This window comes from Hyaena hyaena, unplaced genomic scaffold (genome assembly GCF_003009895.1).
Source record: "Hyaena hyaena isolate Hyena2069 unplaced genomic scaffold, ASM300989v1 scaffold_1294, whole genome shotgun sequence".
NCBI lineage: Eukaryota > Metazoa > Chordata > Mammalia > Carnivora > Hyaenidae > Hyaena > Hyaena hyaena.
The window spans coordinates 156,649-181,815 of record NW_024081927.1 but is presented as its reverse complement, the minus strand read 5'-3'; the positions used below and the strand labels follow the sequence as shown (position 1 = coordinate 181,815).

General features: G+C 40.6%; 1 protein-coding gene across 7 annotated transcripts in view; it reads right to left on the bottom strand.

Annotated features, from left to right (window-relative positions):
- Positions 1 to 25,167, bottom strand: part of EPB41L4A (erythrocyte membrane protein band 4.1 like 4A) — a 260,908-nt gene that overhangs the window by 123,027 nt on the left and 112,714 nt on the right. For all 7 annotated transcript variants that reach the window (XR_005526708.1, XM_039223213.1, XM_039223216.1 and 4 more), the window contains exon 3: positions 49 to 100. Coding sequence is in view for 6 of the 7 variants with exons in the window: in XM_039223213.1 (XP_039079144.1) it covers positions 49 to 100 (52 nt within the window). In the remaining variant the exon portion in view is untranslated. The remainder of the gene's footprint in view (positions 1 to 48; positions 101 to 25,167) is intronic.

Here is a 25,167-nt window from a genome sequence, read left to right as displayed (position 1 = left end):
GTATCATATTCAAGGCACCCCTTAACAAAATTAACATTAAATACCTACTGTTGATTAGTTCTTTGTGTTCAGCAAGGGTTTTTGCAGGATCCAGCCAATACTGTGAGGGGGGGAAAAAAAGGGTGATTATAGAAATTAGTTGTTTTTCATTGGCCTTCACTTTAAGAATATTTGTCAAGTGTTATTTGAAATGACATTTAAATGCTTAATAAATATTGAACTTATTACATACATACAGAAATATACACAGAGCTTTCTGTAGCCAGAACGCTAAAAGAAAAACGACATCAGAGAGAAGCAGGGAAGAGAAACCGTAGTTGTAGGTTCTTGGGTAAGTTCTCATGCTGATTATAAGGTGGTTAATTTCAAGATGTTGATGAGCAGGAAAACAATGGCTGCAGAGAATGCTCCCCAAGTCTCTTTCCAAAGTCCCCATCACAACCACCCTACAGCCATTTCTCCTTCAAACGTCCTCACCCTCTTCACTTGCTGTCCCATCCCTTACAGGTAGTACTGCTAGATGATAGGAAGAAAGCAATCCAATTAAAGCAAATCCTCATTAATCCTCCAGGAAAGGCAAGTCAGCACAGTGGCTGAGGGTCCCAGCCCCAAGCAGACCCAGCTGGATTTGGTCCTGGCTCTCCCCTTGTCATCACTGCGGAACCTGGAACAAGTTACTGGACTTCTCCAAACATTCTTCATAGGCTTGCGGTGAGGATTAAATACATGAATTCCTAACATCTTCAGAATAGTCCCTGGTTCATACTAAATATGCAGCACATGCTAGTGATGATTATTATTAAGGTCTGAGGGTCAAATTCTTAGTAAATGTCTTTAGCCAATCTAAGGCACTTGCTTATTAATTCAAGTTATTAATCTTTGAGGAACAGAAATTTAGATAGTAATGGGAGAATTTTTGGCCCTGGTGAGAGGCCATCCTTAAATCTTACGTTTGTGAAATAAAATCACTTGAAAAAAAAAAAAAGAGGAACAATCCTTCATCCCTGTCTCTCTGTCTGGGGGAACAGCAAGGGAGAAGCAATGAAGCAGAGGGGGGAGCACTGGGGACTCTCACAGAAGTGCACAGTGGAAGGGATTCCAGTGCCCTGCGGTCAAGGGTAGGATGTCCCAAGGGCCAAACTGACCAGTTTCCGTTTTCAAACATTCCTAAATGAAGAAGAGGTGATTCTCACAGCAGGGAGTAGGAGCTGGCTCTCCTAGAGCCACTCTATTCCCAGCACTTTTGTGTTTACCGTGGTGAGAACATTCACACTCTCCTGACATCTCCGGGTCAGGAATCACAGTCACAGGAGGATCCAAGAGGATTTCCTGCCCGGTACCCCCTCCCTGCCCCCTCACTGAGGGAAGAAGTGCCTGATGTGTTGTACAACAGTAGCAGTAAGTACAGCATAATTGTAATTATCTTATGCAACCCCCTTACCTCTTATTCCTATAACAATTATTCACACTAAATGTATGTCATTGTCATATTATTTTAAGATTTTATTATGGTACTGAACTCTATCTCCTGTATGTATCATCTTCACTATTTGCTACTCATACAGCAATTTCTGTTTTTCAACTTTTTTAAAAGGCAAAGTAACCAATATATATAAGTGTAGCCACTTATAACACAATTCTCATTATTCTGATCCTTATCATTTCTCAATTTTTAGAGGTATAGAATCATTCATTTTTTTTTTTTACAAATAGTTTGTCAAATTAGTTTCCACATAACACTCAGTGCTCATCCCCACAAGTGTCCTCCTCCGTGCCCATCTCCCCTCCCCCCCCACATCCATCAGTCCTCAGTTTTTGTCAGCATTCAAGAGTCTCTCATGGTTTGCCTCTCTCCCTTTCCCCCACCATTTCCGCCCTTCTTCTCCCCCTTGTTCCTCCGTCAAGTTCCTCCTAATCCTCCTATACGTGCAAACATATGATATTTGTCCTTCTCTGCCTGACTTATTTCGCTCAGCATAACACCCTCAAGGTCCATCCATGTTGCTACACATGGCCAGATTTCATTGTTTCTCATTGCCATGTAGTATTCCATGGTATAGATAAACCACATCTTCTTGATCCATTCATCTGTTGATGGACACTTAGGCTCTTTCCATGTTTTAGCTATTGTGGAGAGTGCTGCTATGAACATTGGGGTACATGTGCTCCTATGCCTCAGCATTTTTGTATCCCTTGGGTAAATTCCTAGCAGTGCTATTGCTGGGTCATAGGGGAGTTCTAGTGTTAGTTTCCTGAGGAACCTCCACACTGTTTTCCAGAGGGGCTGTACCAGTTCACATTCTCACCAACAGTGTAGGAGGGTGCCCATTTCTCCACATCCTCGCCAGCATCTAGAGTTCTCTGATTTGCTCATTTTAGCCACTCTGACTGGTGTGAGGTGGTATCTCAGTGTGGTTTTGTAGAATCACTCATTTTTAAGATAAAGGCATTTGGGGGAGCCTGGGTGGCTTAGTTGGTTAAGCTTCCGACTCTGGCTCAAGTCATGATCTCACTGTTCATGGGTTTGAGTCCCATGTTAGACTCTATGCTGACAGTTCAGAGCCAGGAGCCTGCTCTAGATTCTATGCCTCCCTCTCTCTCTGCCTCTCCCTCCCTCTCTCTTTCTCTCTCTGCCTCTCAAAAATAAACATTAAAAAATAAAATAAAATAAAATAAAATAAAATAAATAAAGGCATTTGAAGCATAGGCTGAAATCTGTTAACTGCTTTCACAGCTCACATATGTAATGTGATGTGGTTTTGGTGTTATAATAATGGATCCTAGGGATATACTGGTTTATCCAAATATACAATCAATCCAAATGTTAAGCTGTGTGTTGAACACAGAGCAGACCCTTTCCCTCTAAGTATATAAAGCTATGGATGCTTCCTATAACATGGAAACAGGATGCCATTCATGTTCAATAAAAGTTTTGACTACTCCTGGATTTTTACAAAGAGGATAAATCCAAGAAAAACACACACAAATAACCATAAACATTTGCATTGGGTTTTACTTGCTGTCATAACAAGTTATTATAAACTTAGAGGCTAACAACAATGTCCATTTATTATCTCCAAGTTCTGTAGATCTTGGAGCAAAGTTAGTTTCTCTGCTCCAAGGCCAAAATCAAGGTGTTAGCCATCGGAGGTTCTTGAGGATTACTGGCCATTAGAAGCCCTCTCAGTGTCCCTAGATGTCAAGGCACACATAGTATGAGGTCTTCGTTTCAGCCCTACATCAATCACATCTATACATGAAGCTTTACCAAGTGCTTGGGACAGGAAAGGAAGGGATAAAATGGGCCCCGGGTTTTACGGTTTTCTGTGTAATCTCAACTTGAAACTAACAAGAAACAGAATTTTGAAGATAGCCTCCTGTTCTCTCCTCCTAACATCATCATCCCAAGAAAACAAACTTTACAAAAAGATTCTTTAATTCATTTTTTGTTTTGATTTGCTTCCAGGGTATTTTTAAGTTATTAAAAAAAAAACAAACCAGAAAGCTTTTAACTAAATGTAATAAAGACTGGTTAACATGGGGAAAACCTCCCATCAATGATAATCTATATCATTTTAAAATGAATCTCTTTCTCGAGAGCAATCAGATTTGTGTGGTGACAAAGTACGATAAAGGTTCTGAGATGAGTTAGAAATTACACTTCTGCAGCAAAAAAGGGAGTCAGGATAGTCAAAGGCTGTTCAATCAGCTCAGTGCACATTAAATATGCTAGGCGTCAATCCAGCGCTCACCGCACACAAATCTCATTTGATCCAAATGGAAACCAGGGGTTACTGAGGTCAGACGATGATAAATGCACCAGAACATAAATAATAAACATGAGCCACCAGTTTCACAAGCTAACATCTTAAAATGTAAAACCCACTGACACTCAACCAAGAGAAAGAAATGACCTTGGAACCAAGGAGCCATACTATAATGGCCCTTGTCATGGCTCATTATCAAAAAGCCATCAAACATAGCACGTGTCTGATCACCACAAAACACATCAGGCCCCCAAAGTCAGAAAGTAAAGAGGGCACAAGAATTTGCCAATGAAAACGATACTCCAGTTTTGAGGCCTACATCCAGAACTCATGTAGGCTCTAAAACTGGGATATCATTCATTCAACCACCATTTATGGAATAGCCACTATACATGTTTTTTCTATGTCATGTCAGACCCTATCCTGGGGCATATGGGGAAACAAAGACTCAGCTCTGAGGCACTCAGAGCCTAACAAGAGACACAGACACAGAATTACAATACAATATGCTAAGTGAGATAATAATGTATATGAGATAAATACGTTTGAGATGACAAAATTCTATACTAAAAACATTAGTTCTGCAGGGTAAGTGTAGGAAAGCATCACTGAAGAGAAAAACTTTGAAGAGCAGTTCACGAATTAAAAAAACTTTTCCAAAATACAGAAATGGAGAACAGAGCCATAAATTTTTATCAAGAGGATATTTACCAACTCAACAGCTCATAAAGCAAATACGTTTTTAAAATTTAAAAGCATTTTTAAGTGACAACACAGAACATAATACTTCAAGTTCTCTCCAGCTGAACATGACTTTGAAACCAGTGTTGCCCAACAGCTAACAAACACTCAGCTAAGAAACCAACGTTCACAGAGGACTTCCAGAAAGAGAAAAGGTGCACCCAGTCTTTCTACCTGCTCTGGGTTCAGAAAGAGGGAGGAGCAGAGAGCAGAGCACTGTACACTGTGGGGCTGGGCTGCAGAGGGCATTTCTGAATTGTGCTGTGGTGTGAACCCTACTTGCCTACCTTGATGGTCACAAGGAGAGACAGGCTCATCTCTCATTCTCTCTCAACATTCAAGCAGCTCATTCTCTAGAAAAATCTATGACTTTCTTCTTCTTTCCTCTTACCCTGCTATTTCAAACTTATATCCTGTAATTTGTATACCCTCACAGCTGGATTAGATCCTGCTTTGTAGAATGAAAACAATTAACCAAAATTGAATCCATCTCTCTCTGCTTTCCACAGTCAGCTTCCTCACACAGGAGAATGCAAACAGACTGCAGCCCCAAGACCCAGCCACTAAGGAGACAAGACACTACCCCTCTTTGGCTCTGGCCCTTTGCCAGGGTACAAGGGGCGAACAGCTAGGTGTTCTTACCTCTTCAGTCCTATCAATCTTAATATCAGCATGTATATGACCTGAGAAGAAATGACAGGCCCAAGTTCCTTCTTACTCTCTGTCAGTCTTGGCTAAACGCCCTAAGCATCTTTCATTCACCTTGGCTGATAATGTCTCAATTTCATCAATTTCCTAGGTAACAGTCTCAGAATTACATTTTGAAACTCTAACACTGTCCAGTAAATCAATATCCTAACCTTCAGAAGATGTATATTAAATTCACAGTCCAACCTTTCATCTGACAACTGTTCTTTCAGAGTGTCCTAGAGTTCTAACAGGATAATGAGCCCTAAAATTTTTTAGATAAAGCAAGGACAACAGAAAATAATAAAAGCTTTGCAGCATCTTATTTCACACTGGCTGAAATGCTGACTCTCTTTGGAGAATTTAAGAATGCTACAATGATATTTAATAATGCTTCCTGGAGATCAAAAAAGGTTTCAAAAGCATACACAGTTTTTGTCAGTTAAGAAAAAAAAAAAGCAATCTCTTGATCTAAGGGGGTAGTATAAAAAGAACTGACTATCCGTAGGGGACAACAGAGCCACAAAGATCTCAAAATATGATACTACAGTTTGTTCCGAGGGAGTTCGAGGAATTGACATAATTTGCACATATGTTCTAAGAAATCCAGCACTGTTTTGACAGTTATTTGTGCTTTTCCCAGTGCCTCTGTAGACGGATCCCATGACCTCTAAGCAACAAGAACAGAACGTGGTTTTAATTTGCTTGTTGGTATGAATCACAGAAGCCGTGGCTCCTCAGGTAAAACCACCATAACAGAACTAACTCACAGGGGCAAAAAAAAACAAGGGTCTGAAACTGGACAATCTACATGGGGCTGGGAGGGGAGGGTGGGTCATATTTAGGCCTCATTTTTCAATTAAAGTGGATTTCAGTGTCTCACTATTGGTTCATCAGGCTCCTCATGACGTGTCATTGGTCCCAGGGACTATTCCTGAGTTCCCATCCATGGACCCTGGCACCAATCTAATAGTTATAGAAATAATGGTAAAAAAGAAAAAAAAAAAAAGAAAGACAAAAAGGACAATAGTAATAAACACCAGTTATTAAATGTTTACTATGTGCTAGGCACTGTTGAAGACTTTGCATGTATTTATTCACTTAATCCTCTTATTAACTCTATGAAGTAGGAGCTACTATAATTGCCATTTTCCAAATAAGGAAACTCAAACACTGAATATTTAAACAATCTGCCCCAAATTATAGAAGAGAAGATCCAAAGAACTGAACCCCCTTCCGTGTTAACCTAAGGTCAAGCCACTCTCTGGGGTACTGCCTGGATAGAAACACATAACCTCAGTTTCAAGATTCTTATGCTCAACTACCAACTCCTCTTCTCTCAGCTCACTCCCTCTAAAATTCTGATTCCATCAGGGCACACAATTCAGTGCCACCAGTGCCTTTTCACAGTCCTTCCTTCCAGCTCCCACCCACATCCTCACTTGCCTCACATGTGGACATAGGTGTCACGTCTGGTCTTCCTCATTTCCCTCCCACAATCTTCCCCCCATAATACCCACTGAAAAAAGTCTACCATCTCTCTGTCTTCCCCATGCCAGCACCCAGGAGGCTGGTGGTAACTGGAGATTCAAATTGTACAACCACAGTTGTGCTCATTTTGTAATTTTTTAAAAAGTTTATTTCTATTTATCTTGAGAGAGACAGACAGAGAATGAGTGGGGGAGGGGCAGACTGAGAAGGAGACAGAATCCCAAGCAGGCCCCATGCTATCAGCACAGTGCCAGATGCAGGGCTCGAACTCACCAACTGAACAAATCATGACCTGAGCCGAAATCAGGAGTCAGACACTTAACTGACTGAGCCACCCAGGCCTCCTAGATGGGCTCATTTTAAATTCATTATCAATAACCCAGAGGAACTGAGAACCCTACTGCATTTTATTCTTTCACTTGCCTAGGTAACTCCATGCTTTCTCCTCTCCTCTTCTCACACTCTGAGCTGATAACCTTATTTAACAGAGAAACTTGAAGCAGTTGGAAGACAATGTGCATGGCTTCTCATGACATCTACCAAAGCCACCTGCCTCTGTGCTGGTGTCTTCTGTCACCATGGATGAGCTGTCCCTGCTCCACTGAACCTCATCCCTTCTCTATTCAGGAACATTTTCCCAGCAAATTTCTGCTTCCTTTCCAGGATGAAAGTTTCTCTTTCCTTAGAATCATTCCTAGCACAATTCGTGCCTACATTTCACTTAAAATTAAAAAATAAATCAATGAAAGCCCTTTTTGACCCCTCTATCTGCCCATTTCACTTCTGAATTTTAAATCTCTGGGGGAGAAATAGTTATTCTATCCTGTTTTCTCTCTTCCCTCTTGAGCTCCCTTTAGAACACATTCCACTACCTAAATCTAGTGATGGATGTGGAGCCATCACCCACTTGCTTGGAATGCATTTGTTGTGTGGTTTCTAGGACACCTGCCTCTCTGGCTTCTGCACTCACCTTACAGGCCACATACACCTTCACAATTTCCTTTGTTGGTTGCTCATTATCTCTCTAAGCAGGAGGAAGGCTAGACTGCCCCAGGCTTATACCTTACAGCAAGGCTCCTGGCTTTAAATTCCATCTAGGTACTGACAACTCCCAAATGCATAGCCAGACCAGAACTGTCCCCAGAATCCAGCTGCCTACTTGACATCTCCACTTAAATGTCTATTAGAATCTCAAACTATACATGCCCAAAAGGGAAATGATGGTTCTAATCCCTCCTAGAAAAACCTGTTCTCCTGCAGTCTCCGGCTTCCCCATGGATGACGCATCAGTCTTCCACTGGCTTCAGTCAAAACCTCTTTACCATCTATCTCTTTGATCCATCTGCAAAGCCTGCTGGCTCCATGTTGAAAATGTAAACAGAATCTGGTACATTCTCACCACTCCCCGATCCAAGCGGTCATCACAGTTTAACAGGATTTCTTAAGCAATCCCTTTACTGGTAAGCCCTCCATCTACCTGTGCATTGAGAGGAATTCTGTTAAAACAGAGATCAGATCACTTTATTCTTCTGTTCAACATCCTGCAGTGGTTTCTTTTCTCACTCAAAGTAAAATCCAAAGTCCTTATGATGGTTGATAAGCCCTGCAGGATCTGGCCTCACTCTCCGCTGCCTGTTTTTGCATGAGGCAGCAGGAAGGACCTGGAGGAGAGTGTAAGTGAAAGCCTTGGGGCCCTCAAGACAACTGCTGGGAAGGCCTAAAGGAAAGCAAAGAGAAAGCTGTTGGAAGCAAGAAGAAAGAGGACCTTAAGCACTAGGACAGAGAGTTTAGCAATGCTGTTGCCTGTGGCAACTTGGAAAATAAAAGATGTCCCTAATGAGTTGGATGATCCAGATAAGGAGATGTGCAGGCAGACTGTTCAAAGGGCAGACTGGCTTCTTGTGTTGTCTCCAACGAAATCCAAGAGCAGAAAGATAAGCTGAAAAAGAACGGTTAAATATAAAGAAGCCAGGTCTTACTGGGCTTGAAAATAAAACTCTCTCGTCTCTGGATTTATCAGAAGGCCAATGGTATGCTACAATTAAGAAATGGATTCTGGGCAAAGACTGAATCCAGAGTGCTATCAGAAACCATGGTTGTAACAAAAATTTTATTAAGTTCTCAAAGAGATTAAAAGGACCCTTTCAAACTAGCAAAAGGTCCTCTAGGAATCTTAAGGGCACTCTTCCCTAAAAGCCTCAACAAGGAATTTCAGGTACAGAAAAGCTGATTTCAAAGCAGTTTGTGGGTGTTGCCTTTGTCTAACAGAGTTGATTACAAATCAGTTAATAAGAAATACACAGTGTCACAATGTTTTTAAAAAGAATTAGTTCAACCTCAGTTAAAAGGGACAGAGACACACTACACACCGAAAAGAGGCTTTTGGACTCCCAATCCTCGACAAGCAAAAGCAAGCTGAGAACACTACTTAGCTGCTACCACACACTACTTTTCATGGAAAGGCAAGGAAAACTCAGAGAACAGGACCAAAAGCCCAGCCAAGCCAATCATCATGTGAACACTCCTACGCAGTAAGACCAAGCTTTAATTTAATAAAAGGTTACATGTGCTTGGCTGGGTTTTGGGACTGTTTCGGATGAGTGACTGCTACGTGCCTCTTTCCTCCCATTCTAATTGGAAGTGTCTTTCCAGTTATCGTACCCTATGTGTTGAATAGTAGTGTGGGAGGGGGCAGACTTATCTTTCTTATCCCTTTAATTCACAGGTCTTCAGACTGAAAGGACCCATACGCAAGGGGTTTACCTTGAAGAACAATACCAGAGTCTGATCTGACGAGAACGTGGACCTCAAGTATGCCCTCCAAATCTCATATAAAGGAGATTTGGGGAGACCTGGGGAGGACAGGTGCATTTTACATGTATGAAAAATACAAATACTTTTGGTCAGGAGACAGACTCCTGTTTTAAATTATTTTTTAATGTTTATTTATTTTGAGAGAGACAGAGAGCAAACTGGAGGGGCAGAGAGAGAGGAAGACACAGAATTCGAAGCAGGCTCCAGGCTTTGAGCTGTCAGCATTGAGCCTGATGTGGAGCTTGAAATCACAGCCTGCAAGATCATCACCTAAGCTGAAGTTGGAGCCCTAACCAACTGAGCCACGCAGGTGCCCCTAGACTCGTGGGGTTTTTTTTTATTCACTTAAAAAAAATTTTTTTTAATGTTTTATTTATTTCTGAGAGAGAGAGAGACAGACAGACAGCGTGAGCAGGGGAGGGTCAGAGAGACAGGGAGACACAGAATCTGAAACAGGCTCCAGGCTCTGAGCTGGCTGTCAGCACAGACCCCACGAACCGTGAGATCATGACCTGAAGTCGGATGCCCAACTGACTGAGCCACCCAGGTGCCCCCTTAGACTCCTGTTTTAAAGCCTGTCTGCAAACTGGTTTACACTCTTCCCATCAAATGGTATAATCTACTCTCTCTTCCTTTCCAATTTCTTAAAATTAAAATAAACAAAGTCTCAGGGCTGACTGACCCTATGAGACAAGGGCTGAATCCTGTGAGTGGGCTCTAAAATATGAATTTTGTGTGGCCCAGGAGACACTCGTTCTTTCTTAGCAATTTCTGTCGACATTTCAGATAACTGAAATTGCTCCCTACATATTCCTAGCATCTGGATAAGGGAGGCATCACTGTTCAGACTATGGGATCATTTCATCTTGAAATAAAATCTTAAATCTGACATAGTCTGAAACTGTAGTGATTAAAGTACACAGGTGGTTAAGCTAGGGTTTGTTTAAACTCTGTTCTTGTCATTCAAGACAAACATAGCTTTAACTAACACGTTACCTGGCAGAGAGGAGCCGAGCCCACCCCAGGGGTTATGAAGTAAGTAGGATGTGGACCCCCTGCTCAGCACCACTGCATGGTTGGGCCCAACTCACACAGCTAGCATAGCTGCACATGGCAGTCTTGTCCTTTTTATTCTGCATTTATAGTCTATTTCTCCCTAATGACCTTAAAAACCCTAAAATCTCATGACTTTGAAAACCTAGGGGCTCCTAAATGTGACTCTAGCCTCTCAGTAGCCCAAACTATTCACTGAACGTCTCTTCTTGGATGTCCACTGAGCATCTTAAGCTTCACCTATCCAAAATACAACTACTGACTCCCCCAACCCCTCCCAAAGTCCAGCTCCTCAATCAGATCCTATCACTTCCAGGCTTGAAATTCTTTTTCTTTTTTTTTTTTTTAAATTTTTTAAAATGTTTTTTATTTATTTCTGAGAGAGAGAGACCACATGAGCAGGGGAGGGTCAGAGAGAGAGGGAAACACAGAATCCGAAACAGGCTCCAGGCTCTGAGCTAGGTGTCAGCACAGAGCCTGACGCAGGGCTCGAACCCATGAACCATGAGATCATGACCTGAGCCGAAGTCGGATGCTCAGCTGACTGAGCCACCCAGGCGTCCCAAGCCTTGAAATTCTTAACAGTATCATCTATGTGGCCTACCCCAGGCTGCCGGGCCCTGTGTAATGGCCACTTCATCACCCTCTTTCTTGCTACGATCTAGCATCACTGGTCTTCTCCCAGTTCTGGAACACCTCATATCTGTCCTTGCCTTAGGGCCACTGTCCAGCTGGCTCCCTCTGCCCACCAGAACCTTCCCTTCTTGCCATTCAAATCTCAGTTTAAACATCATCTCAGATGCTTTTGCTGACCACCCAACAGAAATGGCATCCCAGTCACTTTGGCATATCATCTTCTCCAAAGCACCCCTCACTACCTGATATTTGAACACATATTTATGGTCTGTGGAATATAAACTCTGAGACTGGGGACCTTTGTTCTGGCTGACCACTGCATCCTAATTCCTGAGACACAGTGGTTACCCGGTACATCTTTATTGCATGATTGAAATGAAGATGAGATATAGCAAATGCTCTTCTTTCCTCACAGTCCCAGATCAGGGGTGCTGATGAGAAGAAGAGGAGAAACACTAAAAATTTTTAAACAAGAAATTTCCTCAATAAAAATCCTCTGTAATATATCCTGCAACTCCAAACACTGATGGATATATTTTTAAAGTTTTTAAAAAAATTTATTTATTTTGAAAGAGTGAGAGGGAAAGGAGAGGAGCAGAGAGAGAGGGAGAGAGAATCCGAAGCAGACTCTGCACTGTCAGCGCAGAGCCTGACGTGGGGCTTGAACTCACGAACTGCAAGATCATGACCTGAGCAGAAATCAAGAGTTAGATGCTTAACTGACTAAAGCACCTAGGTGCCCCATGGATATCTTATAAGAGAAAAACACTAAGCTCCTATGTATTATCAGCTTTTAAAGGGCCTATTTTTGTTAACTCAAAAAGTGACTTTCATAGCAAAATACACAGTCCAAAAGGGAAAGTGGTTAAGTCCTTCCTTCCACCTCTCCCACAAGCACATGCCCGACTTCGAACGATTCCTGGAGTATCTCTTTTACTGGACTTGGTCACACAAAGTGACCTTAGCTTTTAGAGCACGCAATATATTTGAAACTTCATAAAATTTAAGACAAAATACACAAATAATACATAAAATACAGCTTATCAAGTAGGCTCCTGGCACATCCCAATCAAATCTCTTTTTGTATTCAGGGAGAAAATCCTTTTAAGATTCAGAATAAAGTCAAATCAAGGTCAGCTTATCACTGGTTTGTATCAAAACTCTAAATTAAAAAAAAGAAACTAGCTTCCAAAGATAATCAAGAAAATGTCTAGAATCATTAACTCTAAAACCACTGCTTTCTCATTAGCCAGTCAATCAACTGTCTGAAATTCCATCCTGTATAGTTCATTTTGATTTAAGCTGGGAGAAGAACAGTCTAACCTAATAAGATGTTCTTAGTAAAGAAGTCAGCAATATTCTCATCACACTGTTACATGGCTAAGATGTGGGTCACAGAAATCGTATTTTCATTGACAAAACCACTTAGCATGTCCACATACTTTATTTTATATACAAGCTTACAGGGGGGTGCGCGCGCACACACACACACACTGAGGTTCCTACCTACCATTCTTGATAGTTTAAACATATTTTGTACCCTTGTCATTTTCACCTGTTCCTTTTTTAAAATCTATTTTTGGTGGAAAAGAGCACTGGGTTTCCTTAGTAAAGAAACAATTTTCTATGCAAGACAGAATTTGATTCAATTCTCCATCTCCGTAAACCCAAAAAACAACAAATTTATGAAAGCTACAGGAGAAAATATTCTAGTTTATGTGACCCATGGATTGTGCCTATTGTGATCAACCCTATGAGAAAAGGATATTTAAAAAAAAAAAAAAAGGGAAGAGAATTAAGTTCAAGATTCACCATGAAGTGCACTTTAGGCAAAGCTAGGTCCTTCCAAAGCATTTTTTAATCCATGTCAATATCAACACATGCAACAAAAAACTGAAGAGCAATCAAAGCGTGCTCTGCTTCTCCCCAGGTGCTTCAGAGAGGAAAGCATGCACACAGAGCAGCTGGCGGTGTGGTCGGCTCCCTCTCCCCAATTCCCACACTCCTTTCAGGCATGTCGGCTCCTGAATTCTCATGATGCATCACATGACTGTGCTCAGGCGAGATCAGACCCACTCTAAAGAGAAAATAACTCCAGAGAAACAACTCTTCCTTTCCACATAGAAACTATTCGTCAGCTACAAATAGAAAAGTCTACTGTTTTATTAAAAACAGTACTAAATAGGTGCACGTTTTTAAATTATGGGATCCACAACCATATAGCTACCGGTGACATTACCTGAACTCAGATTCTCATCTCTTCTACCGCATGACTTATTACTGGAGAAGAATATTCTAAATAGCACTCAGTAGCTGCCAGCACGCTAATATCATAAACCTGTAATTCCTTCAATCCCATGCATTTCCCACCTAACTTCCTAACGTCTCAGTAAAGACTTTTTTTAATACTGATGAAATCTGGTTAAAATGAACAACAGGAAAAGCCTTTCATAAAAGAAACGAGGCAACGCATTCAAAGAGCAGCAGAGCAAGGAGACAGCAAGCAGACACGGAAAGACAAGACAGGGGGAAGATACTCACCACGGCCTCTTGTCTAGGTCAGAGTTCTTTTGTTCACTACTATTACAGATCACTCAGGTGCCAGGGACAAAAGGTGCTAATAGAATGAAGCACATAATTATGAAGCACTCACTCCGCTCTGGGACACACAGGTGGTAACGGCAGGCAGTTCTGTGCAGCTGTGCCCTAGGTCCCCCCACCAGGACTGCGGGGTGGGTGCAGGATGAGGGGGTGCCTGGAGAGAAGAGCTCCGCCTCAAGAGAAGCAGCTCAAGAGCAAGCAAGGGCCACATATCTTGTAACTCTCATGTTAAGAAATTTCTGAATTTTCCCTTAGGAATCCGTTAGCAAATTTCAAGCCATAGAGGAGAGACATCAATAAAGTTGATGTTCTGGAAGAAAACTGCATCTGCCGTGGGGCAAACACTGCAGGCAGCATGAGCAAAGGCAGGAAGCCGAGTCGGAAAGCTTTTATGGAAATGCAAGCTCAAATGCTGACCTAAACTAGAATTCAGAGACAGAGATCGATTCTGGAGAGGTTAAGAGGGGTGACCATCAATCCTGTTCACTACTGCTATCCCAGAGTTGGGGTCACAGTGGCCCTTTTCACTCCCCAAAGTACCCTGGGTTGGGAGGTGAACTCTATAGTCATCCATTAAGCAGCAGAACAGAAGGGGCTTGGGGACTGGTTAGTTATGAGGGGAGGGAGAGATGACTGAGGAATGGCCATATTCTGAGCAGTGAGGATGGTGGTGGCGTTCATTAAGGTACTGATGCCGGCATCTCAGGGATACACACAGGAGGATTTCCCAAAGGGCACATAGGCAACAGGTAGCTGTTAGGGGCTGAATTCCCAGATCCTCAACTTCCACATACACTCCTGCCGGGAAATGACCTAAAACAGCCCTGAGATTGAGAAACCACGCCTATTCTCCTTTCCACTGCACTCCGCTAGCAATGCCCCTCCACCTTCCAATATAAAGTAGAAACACACTCTTAGCCATTTGAATCTCTCTATGGCGCATTGCCCCCAGGGTGTGAAAAATCCCAGGAGAAGAAAGAGAGCAACATTTTTAAATACCAGTATTAGCAAAGCTGCCTTTAATAAAGACACCATTAATTATGTCTTTCCCTACATATTTCTGGTAAGGAATAGACAAGTTGATAGAAGTATGGTATTTTGGCCCATAGTTGAGTTGCTTGGATGTCAGATATAGAATAGGGGGCAGCATAGGAGCAGAGCAGCTCAATTGGTTAAGCTTTCAATATTGACTCAGGTCATGATCTCAGTTTGGATTATGAGTTCAAACCCCTCATTGGGTTCTGTGCTGACAGCTTAGATTGCCTGGAGCCTGCTTCAGATTCTCTTTCTGCCCTTCCCCGACGCATGCTTGTGCTCGCTCTCTCTCTCAAAAATAAATGGTTAAAAAAAAAAAGAATGGGGGCAGCAGAGGAAATGATGATTTTTGTTTAATTATCTGGCAACTTCCATCTCCCATCATGTATGGCTCATAAAGAAGATCCTCTGAGAATAAAATAAATCAGAGTCTGGTAGGCCTATCTCATCTAAGTGACAAAACACCAGGTCTTATTTATCTGTCACAAACAAAATTCAAAAGTGAAACACTTTTCACAGAACACATGTTAACATTTTTATTTAAATTGACAAATGGCAGAAAGCAACTCATTTGGCTGGATGGTTTGGCAATGACTGGCTTTGCCAAAGAGTTTTATGTTGGATATTTTCCACAAACTGAATGAACTAAATCTGCAGCTCCAAGACTTTGATGAAAATATAAAGTACATAATTAGATAAACGCATTTTATCAAAAATCTTGCATTGGCAAATGTATAGTGAAATTAACAATTTAAAATTTTCCTAGTCCTTTCCAACTAAATTGGATGAACTCTGGTGCCTCCAATTAAAAAAGAGGAAAAAACATAACACTCTTTCTATAAATCACAGTAAAATATTTTTAATACATTTCCCAGAAATTGTGAAACTGAATTACTATAACAATTAACAAACTGTTTTAAGTCAAGTGGTTCTGAACTCCTTGCTTTCAACTAAATTGAAAGAGAACCCAATGAAGGGTCTGAGAAATCACTGAGTCAGGATGATAAGAGCAGATTTACAGGAGACAATGCACTTGAGGTACTAGATTAATAAAAATAATTTTAGACAATGGATCGTCATGTGATTTTTGGTATACAATTCAGGAGTTCAAGGAATTAAAGGAATTGAATGTAATTTCTTCCTTTTCTATCTTCTTTCCATAGACAAGTTACTCAGCACTCATATTTACAAAAAATCAAAATAAAAAATTAAATTGTTCCTGAGCCCTATCTCACTCCAGGAATATATTATCATCATCCAAGGAGAGGGATGGGTACATGAACTAATCAAGAAGAAAAAGCCCCATCCATTTCATTAAGAGATGCATTTTCAATAAATGTTCACTTTTTATTTTTAGTAGTTATTAGAATACATAATATTTTGCTTCTAATTATATAGTGATAACCATGGTAATGATAACTACTCTTATCTCTTATGGCTCAGTAACTGTAGCCTTAAGGTCTCATGAAGTGAAGTTTTAAAATTTCAATGTATATGTATATTAATGTGGGTAAATATATTTTATTAATAGAAATTTAGGGGGAAAATTCTATGAATAAAGTAAAATAGCATGCAAGTTTAAGGAGATAAAAGGAGTAAAGAAAAATTTCTGACTTTTGATGAAGAGCTTGTTCATATATTTTTTAAAGGTTACTGAGTACAAAATTGTTATGATATATAGATTCAGTGGATACACTAAAGAGTAATGTGACAGATTTTACAATGTCAATATTTATAACCCCAAAATTTGCATCTATTTAAACTTAGAATACAATTTTTATTCTCAACCTAAAATTCTCAACACAGGCACATAGTTGTTTAAAAATTCCAGAAAATCACTACTGTCAAGAAAATGTTTTTAGTAAGAACGTCTGGAGGGCAAGATGATGACTTCAGTTTTGATGTTGCATTTGTGGGTACCACAAAGGGACATCCAAGTGCAGAGTAAGAGCTAATACTTCTGTTGCGCTTATCACACAGTTCAAATCACCAGGAGGGGTGTTTTCTACAAACTCCTTTAATCCTCACTACCACCTTTTTAAATTGGTACTATTAATGTCACCACTTTATAAATGGGGATACTGAGGCACAGAGAAGTTAAGAGATTCACCCAAAGCCACAAAACTCTCCTAACTAGCTGAATATATATGAATCCAGACAGTCTGCATGAAGAGTCTGTATTCTTTACACAGTATAATACCTCTTGAGAGGCTGAGTTGGAAATACACAGTTGAGGGTCATGTGAGCCTTTAGACAGTAATTTAAACCATGGAGCAGATGAGATTAGGTAGGAAGAGCAACATTTTTTTTAGCAGCAGGAAAACGAGAGCCTCGGTGTTAGGGGTCTTTATGAAGATGCTTCTGGCATTCCACTACAGGCTCCTGGACTCTTGAAAAGCCTCCAGCCATAGTTTCCCAAGGTTTTTTTTTGTTTTTTGTTTTTTTTTAAATCAGGTACCATTCATTGATGTGTTGGTGACAGTCTTCCCATTGATGTGTTGGTGCACTGCACTATTTACAATGTTCTTTATAAGGTTTAAGGGCTACTGAAGAAAATCTTTCTGCTTCTTGATCTATGCCACCACTGGATGCTTGAAGATGTTTCAAATAATACAAGTTTTCCCCTCCAGTTTTACTAATATAGTTGGCATATGACATTGTAATAGTCTAAGGTGTACAATATAATATTAGATTTATGTACATATTGTGAAATGATCACAGAAGTCAATAACCATCACTTTAGTTATTTTTTCTTGTGATAAGAACTTTTAAGAACCACTCTCTTAGCAATTTTCAAATATATAATTTTTTTTTTCAAATACATAATATTTCTAACTAGAGCCACCATGCAGTACATTAATCCTTAGAACTCATAACTGGAAGTTTTTACCTTTTGACCACCATCATCCATCCCACTCCCCTACCCACCCACCCACCTCCCACCGCCCAGGAAACCAACAATCTGTTCTCTGTATCTTTGGTTTTTGTAAGATCATACAGTAATTGTCTTTCTCTCTCTTATTTCATTTGGCATAATGCATTCAAGGTCTCCATGTTGTAATTTGACAGGAAAAGATAGGATTCAGTAGGCAGAGAGAAAAAGATTAGGACCTAAGGTCCCTGGGTGGGGAAAAACGCTATTTTAGAACAATGCTGGGAGTGTCTGACCACAGCAAACCCCCTCAGGCATAAGATTCCTCTTAAGAATGTAAGAGACACCACCTAGCCCCCTCAGGTTTCCCCCAGGAATTGGACTAAAGATCTAACTAAAAGTAAGTAGTAGATCATAAAATGCATGACCCACAGGGGATGATACCGCCAGGGACCACCTCTCATACAGTGGAAACAGCCCATCAGGAATGGACAGCCCAGCACCTAGAGCTTTCAAGCCAATAAGGGTAAAAACCTGAGAAGGAATGAGGAGGGAGGGGAGGGGAAGGGCTGACCAGACCCTATAAAACAAAGACCCTTGCCTGCTGTCACAGGCATTCACTTGTGAATGCCTCTCTCTGTAAAGAGAGCTTTCATACTCTTCTTCCTTCCTGATCTTACACTCTAATAAGTTTTTGCCTGCTGCTCATTTTGTGTCCACCTCTTCATTCTTTGAAGCGGCAAGATGACAAGTCCCAGATATTCAGGTAAAAACTCCTGCAACAGTCACAAACAGTAGACTTCCTTATTTTTATGGCTATATAATATTCCATTTTACATACTATATAACTATATCTATAATCTCACATTTTTATCCCATTCATCCACTGATAGACACTTAGGTTGTTTCCCTGTCTTGGCTATAAAAGTTTCAATCTGTAATAATCCAGCATGACCAACTTTCTGTCTTTGCAAGAAACAGGACTCACATCACTTCTTATAGGCCAATATTGGTACTTGTCAGAACAGAGAGTTACAGAAAGTGAAATCTCACACTACAAAATACAATAAATCAGGATGCAAGGAAGAACACCCATTTACTACCTGCTAGTGCTCAATGGATAGGGATCATTTTTGCTCAGTAATAGAGTATTTATTAGACAGTAATAGAGTATTAATTAGAGTATTTCTGAGACAGGGAGAGAGACAGTGTGAGCAGGGGAGAGTCAGAGAGAGAGGGAGACACAGACTCTGAAACAGGCTCCAGGCTCTGAGCTAGCTGTCAGCACAGAGCCTGTGGCAGGGTTCAAACCCATGAACCGTGAGATCATGACCTGAGCCGAAGTTGGATGCCTAACCGACTGAGCCACCCAGGTGCCCCAGTTTCTATTTTTTAATGAAGTTATTTCAGAGACAAATAGTGCCAGAAGTAGTAGCATTAAATGGGTGAGCTTGTATACAGTTAGAGCATTAGAAAATCATTGACAAAATCATATCAACATTTTTAGGAAGGGGCAAAGGCAAAGTGATCATCAAGACTGAATAAGAATAACCAGAAGAAAACAGGAAAATGTACTGTCTTAAGAGCAAAATGAGATTTCAAGGAGTGAGTCAAGGTCAGTTCAACCTTAAGGTCAGGAAAGATAGGGGTTGAAAGTATCACTTGGATTTAGCAACTAGAAACCCTGAGGACAGTTTCAGTGCCATGAGAGGTATCAAAGGTGAACTGTGAAAAGTTTAGGAACAAATAGGATTTGAGAAGTGGAGACAATGAATTTAGACAATGCTTCCCGGAGGTTGGGTATGACACAGAGGGAATCAATATGGTGGTAGACAGATGAGGGTAGGGGAGTGGAAGAAGTGTAGTTTTAAATGGCAGAGACTTGAGCATGCCCAAACCCTGAAGGAAAGCAGGGAAAAGGGAAGGAGTGAGCTAGGGCTTGTGATAAAAATAAAAAGTATAAAATAAAAAAGTGAGAAGATCCAGGTCAGAGGCATTGGGGTTCTTCTATTGCGAGAGAAGGAAGGATGGGTAAGAAGTGACTAAGCGTGTGTGGAGGGTCAAGAAGTTGGGAAGCTACCATCTGATTGTTTTTATTGTCTTGGTGAAGCAAAAGAAGAGTTCACTGGAGGAAGAGGATATTCGTCTGCTGGCTGTATCTCCAGGCTACACATTTTCCTCCTTTGACCTTCGAAGTCAAAGGGCAGAAAATCCAACATTCTCATTCTCAGAGCCAGGTTGAATTCCAAATTCTGAAAAACTCCATATATTGAACTTCTGCCTTTGAAAGAAAAATTTGTAAAGGAGCCTCAAGTGCTAACATTAACATAAGACATGATAACTATTTATTTTAAAACCGAAAGTAATATTGGAATATCACATTTCTCCTTGTTACCGCTTTCAATATCAATTAGACTCATCTTCAAAAATCTCCAGAGGTCTTCAAGAGTCTGGAGCTTATCTGACTTTGTCTCTTCTATCCTCTAGACTGTTTCCTCCTTTCCTCTATACTTTAAAAAAAATATATCACCAGTAGTATTTTCGTCCATCCTAGTTTCAATATGAAAGGCTTTCTATACATTTCACACCTTATAATCTACAAAGGGCGTTCACATTTTCTCTAATTTGGTCCCGTAACAATCTTGCGATTTGGGAGGGTGCATCAACATTCAGAAAAATTAAGTGACTTGAACATTTAGGACTCAGACTTGTGTTGTCACTCCAAAGGCAGTTATCTGTTCCACCACATCAAATTCCACTTACAGCAACTTCTGAACACCCAAAGGATGGCTCAAGTTTCTGCCAGCCTCATAGTAATTTCAAATTCACCCAATTATTTAAAGAAGTCTGCGCTGTAATTTCAATGCTCTGCCCATCATTAATAGATCTCATCATCCCTCTCCCATAATAAGGAACCTGGCTAATGGCAAAGCAGCAACTACTATTCCTCAGACAGCTGAGGATGCACATGCAGCTCTAATCACAGAGAAATCCTGAGCCTCTACAGGAGGATGGAGACTATTATAACCCAGGGAAAGTAATCATCTTTCAGGTTTGTGCCTAATTGGTGAATCGAAGCAAGAAAGCCTTTATATTTCCACTGAACAAGCAAAATTAAAATGCTTCCCACTGTAACCATGTGTATTAGTTTCTTTCTGCAGCAGTAACAAATTACCATAAACTTGGCCTAAAACAACAAAAAAAATTATCACCTTACCATACTGAAGGTCAGAAGTCCAAAACAGTCTCACTGGGCACAACAGACTGAATGTGCCCTCCCTCACCAAATTCATACGTTGAATTAAACCTAGTATGTTGATATTTGGAGGTGGGGCCTCTGAGAGGTATTTAAGGCACAAGCGGTGAACCTTCATGAATGGGATTAGTGCCCTTACAAAAAGGGATCAGAAGAGCTAGCTAGGTCTCTTTTTGCTACAAGTTACAAGGAGAATTGGATTGTCTACAACATGGAAGAGGGCTCTCACCCAATCATGCTGGCACTCTCATCTCAGGTTTCCAGACTCCGTACTATGAGAAATCAACAGTTCTTGTTAACGTCATCTAGGCCATGCTGATTTGTTAGCACAACCTAAACTAAGATGCTGGGCTGTTTCTTCTGGAGGCTCCAAGGGCAGAATCCATTTCTGTGCTCTTTCCAGCTTCTAGTGGCTGCCTGCATTGTCTGGATCAAGGCCCCCCTGATCAGTAATCACATGATTTTGACCTCTGCCTCCATTGTTATATTTCCTACTCTCTGACTCTCCTGCCTCTGTCATGTCTAAGGAGGCTGCTAATTACATGATCCTACCTGGATAATTTAGGATGATGTCCCTGTACAAGATCCTTAATCATGAGCGCAAAGTCATTTTTGCCATGTGAGGTGATATTTACAGGTGCCAGGGATTAAGATGCTAAGCCAAGAGACAGGTGGGACCCATTCAAAGCAAAGACACACAAAGCTGAGCTGCCAAGCCACACACCATATGCATAGAATGAGAAGGTGTTCCTGCTGGGTTAGCAACAAAATTGAAGACAGGCAGTCCTAGAATGTACTGGAGAGAACCAACTTCCCTGGAAGTTCTGCTGTTCTAGACCAATGTTCTAGACCAATTCTCGTACATACGAGAATTTTAAATATTTACAGTTAGTAAGTGGCAGGGTCCTTCAATAAATCTGGGTCTTTCTAACTGGTATGTGTGTTCTTGTAATCCCTCTCATCTACCTTAAATTGACGCTGGGAATTTTCTGTTAAGTTGAACCAAGGTCCTGAAAGAGCTACGTCCCTTGCACAGGCCAGTGTGGATCAAGAAAGAACAGGATGACACAGGCCAAAGCAGAGCAGATAGGCTATATGCCCAGGTTAATTGGTCTCCCGTGTATCGTTAAAAATGGAACGGGGAGTGTGTGAACCCCACTGTGTATCCTTAAAGGACTGTTTTATAAAACTAAGCCTGAATTGATGCAGACAGCATCGTCTTAATTCAGTCCCTGTAAGTGTATCTTCATGAAGAAATGCTTTTACTTCCTAGGGGTTCTTTTATAGACCCTACCTGAAAAGTGAAGTTAAGAAACTATGGTGCTCAGAGTCTTCCAAACCAAGTCAGATGTACTCTGTGGAGAGAAGTTTGCTTTGCAAATGTTTGCTTCTGCCTAGCTGTGACCTGGTACACATAGGTATCACCTGAACCAATACATTTGTTACATGAATTCCCTAGGACTTGGTTTTATGAAATGTATAGTTCAGTAAAACTTGTTTCATTTAATATTCCAGGCAGCAAATTTCCTTTCCCCAGAATTCCTGAGACTATGTAAAAAACAGAGAGAGCTCTAGCACAGGGCCTGCGCTTATTAGCCATTCTTTAAATTGCTGTTGAACAACCATACAAAAGCATAAATACACAAAGCCTTAAATCAACTCTCTTGCCACAGGTCAATCTGAGAAGTCAGCTACGATTTAACCTCTCTCAGCAAACCTTAAGTATATAAAGTGGGAAAGATAATTCCTTAGTATCCTAAGTCTGCAAAACCTTTCCATCTTACATGCATGCAAATCAGGGTACTGTGTGGTTGAAGGTCTTGGACACACAAAGACTTCGGTTTGAATTCTGGTGCTAATACTGCTAATTATGTGACCTTGAGGAAGTGGCTTAACCTTTTCAGCTTCCATTTCTTCATCTCTGACAGCAGGATAATAGTATTTAGCTTGCAAAGTTGTTTTGAGCAGGTAATGACAACATATGGAAAATGTTCAACAGCTTCTGGTGCACTGATGACAAAGATGGTGATGGATGATAGTGATGATGACACGTCTAGATCCAGCCTCTTGGTTACCCTGTTCCTCAAGGACAGACAAGTTCCCTGCTACGTGAGGTCCATGTGTCCCAGGAACATGCCTCCCAGTCCACCCCCAGCCAGAGCCTAGGCATGGACCCAAAGCATGATCCACTGCCTAGGGGAGGGAGGAAGGGAGTTTAGGGCTTCTCACGGATATGAGACACCTCTTCTTAATCCTCTTTCTTCCCTTTTACCCCTAGCTCCTTCTCCTACTTTCTCTTTTTATTGTCTCAAGAGTTGACCTAAAAGGTTCCTCTTAGTGCCCCCAAGTCTTTTCTATGTAGATCTTATTTATGTTCAAGATTGTTGCAAAGCATTCCCTACTAAAAGTAAACCTTTTGGTGTAGAAGATTAAAGCAATACAGAAAACCCAATTTAATGGACAGTAACTCAGGCAAATTCACAGAAATCATTATTTTTAAAGACAAATTTTTTCACTGTGTCCTGTGCCACTCTAACATATGGTTATTATTTAAATGTTTACCTTAAGTAACTAAGGGCTATGTGGGGCTGCTCCTACTAACCTAGAAGACAGAGAAATATGAATTTTGGTTCATTGACAATGTCCCTAGAAACAAAGTTGTGCCTCGGGTGGTTGCCCTTCTGGAGTGAAAAGCCTGCCAGAGCTTTTCTGTGGAAAATCTTTAGTTCTGTCTCAATACCCAAAAGAAGTGAAGCAGTAATGGAATCACGTTTCTACCTATATACATGCTTCGGTTCTCCAGTATGCTTTGATGTAATGGTTACCTAAAGGAAGGGTAAATTTTTATGACATTATTCTCACAGCTTCCTACAATTAAAAATATATGTAAGGCAATCAGACAATACACTTCAACATGAAAAGACAAAGGAATATTTACAAACCACTTCCACTTTATCTTTGTTCACTAGAAAAAACTAAATTCAGGAAACAAAATGGGATTTTTCATGTGATTCACAAAGCTGGTGTTCTTACCAAATAAAAAACATGACTGAAGGGCTTTCTCCTTCTAACTGTAATTTATTTTCTTCTAAAACCTGCACTGCAAACACTATCACAAATGCCAACCCTTAGGAATAAAGGTAGGAGAAAAAAAAGTTTTGGTCTTAAAATAAACCCTAGAAAACTTTGAATAAATATCAATACCAACTGCTAATTCTTTTGGCAATGATACAGGCCATTGTTTGAAATTCTCTGGCTTTTCATATTTTTTTTTCCTTTGTAAAGTTGAAAAAAAGGAGAGAGATAAGGTCTATATAATTTTAGCAAGACATTCAATCTTTCCAGGCACGGTCTGACATACTAGATAAGATCAGGAAACAGTAGTCTTCTCTGCTAGGAAAAACGTTCTTTCAAAAATATGAATGTAATGCAAGATAGCTTCGATAGCCTTCAATTTAATCTTTCAATATGGATTTACAGTTCTGCAGTATTGACTTATGGCCTATGCAGGAAAGAATTCTGCAATTCCTGAAGATGTCCACTTCCCTTTCTTTGAAGTATGCCTTAATGACTGCTTGCCTTTAGAAAGCTATTCCTTTCTATGGAAAGCTAACCAACACACCCAATTTTTTATTCCTGCTTTGTGAAATCCTCCTGTGAAACAAAACAGATTATGAAACTAGCTCAGGAAAAAAAAATCACAAGTTACCACCATGAATAGCATTCCATTTGCCTGTCTCTTCTCATCCTAGCACATTCCTGTGACCAGGACAGAAAAACCCCACTCAGACAATCGTGTGCCTCACTGAACAGACCCCAGATGACCCACTGGAGGCTGGGAGAACTGAGAAGGAAGAGGAGGAAATCTTTATTCCAACAGGAATTGAATTGCATGAAAAATAAAAGTCAAACAGGATTTTTAAGGTAAGCATATTTTGTACAATAAGACTGTGTCTGAGGTTAAGATCTTTCTTAGACTAAAACAGAAGTCACTAATGAGTATCCTTTCATACCCCAAACCACTACCTCCAAAAGTCTTTCCTCGTTTATCATCCAAGAAATTGCTTTTCAGCCTTATAACCATATAGAATCCATACTAACCAATGTAGTGAGTTTCTTAGTAACTCTACCATCCAACCAGCCAGAAAGATTTAAACCTTCATGAACAGTTGAAACCAAAAGCTTGGCTGCCTTTATTACTCTTACTCCCTCAA